This window comes from Micropterus dolomieu, linkage group LG01, assembly GCF_021292245.1.
Source record: "Micropterus dolomieu isolate WLL.071019.BEF.003 ecotype Adirondacks linkage group LG01, ASM2129224v1, whole genome shotgun sequence".
NCBI classification, from domain to species: domain Eukaryota; kingdom Metazoa; phylum Chordata; class Actinopteri; order Centrarchiformes; family Centrarchidae; genus Micropterus; species Micropterus dolomieu.
Genome location: NC_060150.1, coordinates 2,007,247 through 2,009,026, shown reverse-complemented (window position 1 = coordinate 2,009,026; position 1,780 = coordinate 2,007,247). Strand labels below are relative to the sequence as shown.

The following is a 1,780-nucleotide window of genomic DNA, read 5'->3' as shown; positions in this document are numbered from 1 at the left end:
TTTCTACACTTGTTCAATAAAGAAGATCCAAATGTCAATCTGGCAACTGTGGAGTTGTTGGAAGAGGTTTTAATGGAGCTATGCTAGCACCCTGCTTCCAGCCTTTGTGCTAAAGTAGCTTAAGCTAAGCTACGCTACGATCTTGTTGTCTGATTCTGGGTAAAACAGTAGGGTTTCCCAAAGTTATGTGGTTGTTTCTTCGAGACTTGTTATGATGGATTTTGTGCGACAGCAGTGTTGGTGTGTAGTTGCAGGAGGTCTGTACAGTTTTGTCTACGTCTTCGAAGATCTCTCGCGCCTCCTCCCAGCTGCAGCGCTCCTCCACACACTCCCTCTCCATGTTGCCTGGTTTAAACTCCTCAAAAATGCTGTTGGCTCGTCTCTGCCGCTTCAGCACCTGATTGGCCTCCTCACCGTCCAAGAAGACTGGTGAGAGAACAGAAATGTGGATGGAAACTCATCGCTTCCCACAAAAACAAAGGCTTCAACCATAATTAAGTATAATGAAAATGTTCAAACACTATTTATTTAGTTTCAGGTTTAGCTGTACTCGGCACCTTGAGGAAAGAAACTGCCTGTTTGAAAGTTAGCCACGTTAGCTTCGTGACTCTTGGTCATGCCGGAGCATCTAATAGCTATGCTTCGTCACGTCTTTAGGCGTCTGGCAGCGAAACACCTGGCACCCTTTAGCGGAATTGTTGAAAGTACTACTAGGGGTGGGGATGGTGCAGTGGATTATACACATGCCTTTGGTGCTTGGAGACCTGGGTTTGATTGCCTCTGCACACATTCACCCATGTGTCCCTGAGCATGGGTTGGGCTGGGTATAAAGGGACAGTGACGAGTGCAGCGTTTCACCCTTAGTTAAAAATTTTAAAACTCTCTGCGACCGGAGAAAAACGCTCAGCGCCTCTTCACTCTGCTGCTGTTTTTACCAGATTGTAAACACGCGGCGCTCCCATTGCAGCGACTTACTGGCCCCAGGAAAAATTCCTTTGGTGGACACAGGCCCTAAATCTAACCGAAATGTTTCACAACGTTAACCTCTAGGTTTATTTGAAAGTCTAACCAGACGTTACATATTTGTTCTTGATATCTTGACCGTGGAGCCCTAAAGTTTACCCGGGGCGTTAAAAAGCGTCCATATGTGACGCCCTGTGATGAGAACGGGTTGGTCATTCTGTCCATCACTATCGACTCTGCAAAGTCACATTTTGACTGAAAAGCGTTTTCAGTTTAAATGAGATTCTGGTTTTAAAACAGAAGACGACCAATCACGGCCCGGCAAGCGGTTCGTTTGTCCAGTGAGAAGTAAGACGGGTTCCTGTTGGTGTCTCAGTGAAGGAAAGAGCTGTCAGTCATCAAGAAATCAAAAATCTGTTGACATCACAAACACACAAAATGGAACGGGGTCATGTGTCACCTGTCAGCCACCAATCAACACACAACACCCCCCCCCCCCCCCCCCCCCCCCCCCCCCCCCCCCCCCCCCCCCCCCCCCCCCGCCAACCACCACCCAAAACACACACACACGCTCAACATGGTGGTGCTTCTTTTCCACCTTGCTTTTACTCCATAGTCTTCCTCACTATTCTCCTCTTTAGCATCCACAAAAGTTTAGATGTTAACGAACGTACCTACGTGAGCCGTGGCCAGGTGGAGCAGCAGGAGGCCGAGGGACAGGTGGTGAACCCAAAACATGGCCCCGGGTGGATGGCGAGCTCGGCTGGAAAAACCTCAGTGTGCTGAGTGGAAGTAATGGAGTCTGAATGTGGAGAGA

At 48.6% G+C, this 1,780-nt stretch overlaps 1 protein-coding gene across 1 annotated transcript; it reads right to left on the bottom strand.

Annotated features, from left to right (window-relative positions):
• Positions 1-12: 12 nt before the first annotated feature.
• On the bottom strand, positions 13-1,780 carry LOC123972331 (transmembrane gamma-carboxyglutamic acid protein 1-like). Its single transcript, XM_046051776.1, has 2 exons — positions 1,638-1,780; positions 13-426 (listed from the first exon to the last, which is right to left on the bottom strand). The coding sequence occupies exons 1-2, from the start codon at positions 1,699-1,701 to the stop codon at positions 125-127; spliced, it is 366 nt and encodes a 121-aa protein (XP_045907732.1). The 5' UTR covers positions 1,702-1,780; the 3' UTR covers positions 13-124.

Bases quoted from the DNA above. Each gene is read 5' to 3' on its own strand.
- LOC123972331 (XM_046051776.1), bottom strand. From the start codon at position 1,701: ATGTTTTGGGTTCACCACCTGTCCCTCGGCCTCCTGCTGCTCCACCTG. The intron at 427-1,637 runs GTACGTTCGTTA...TTCTCTCACCAG, and splicing joins CCTGGCCACGGCTCACGTAG to TCTTCTTGGACGGTGAGGAG.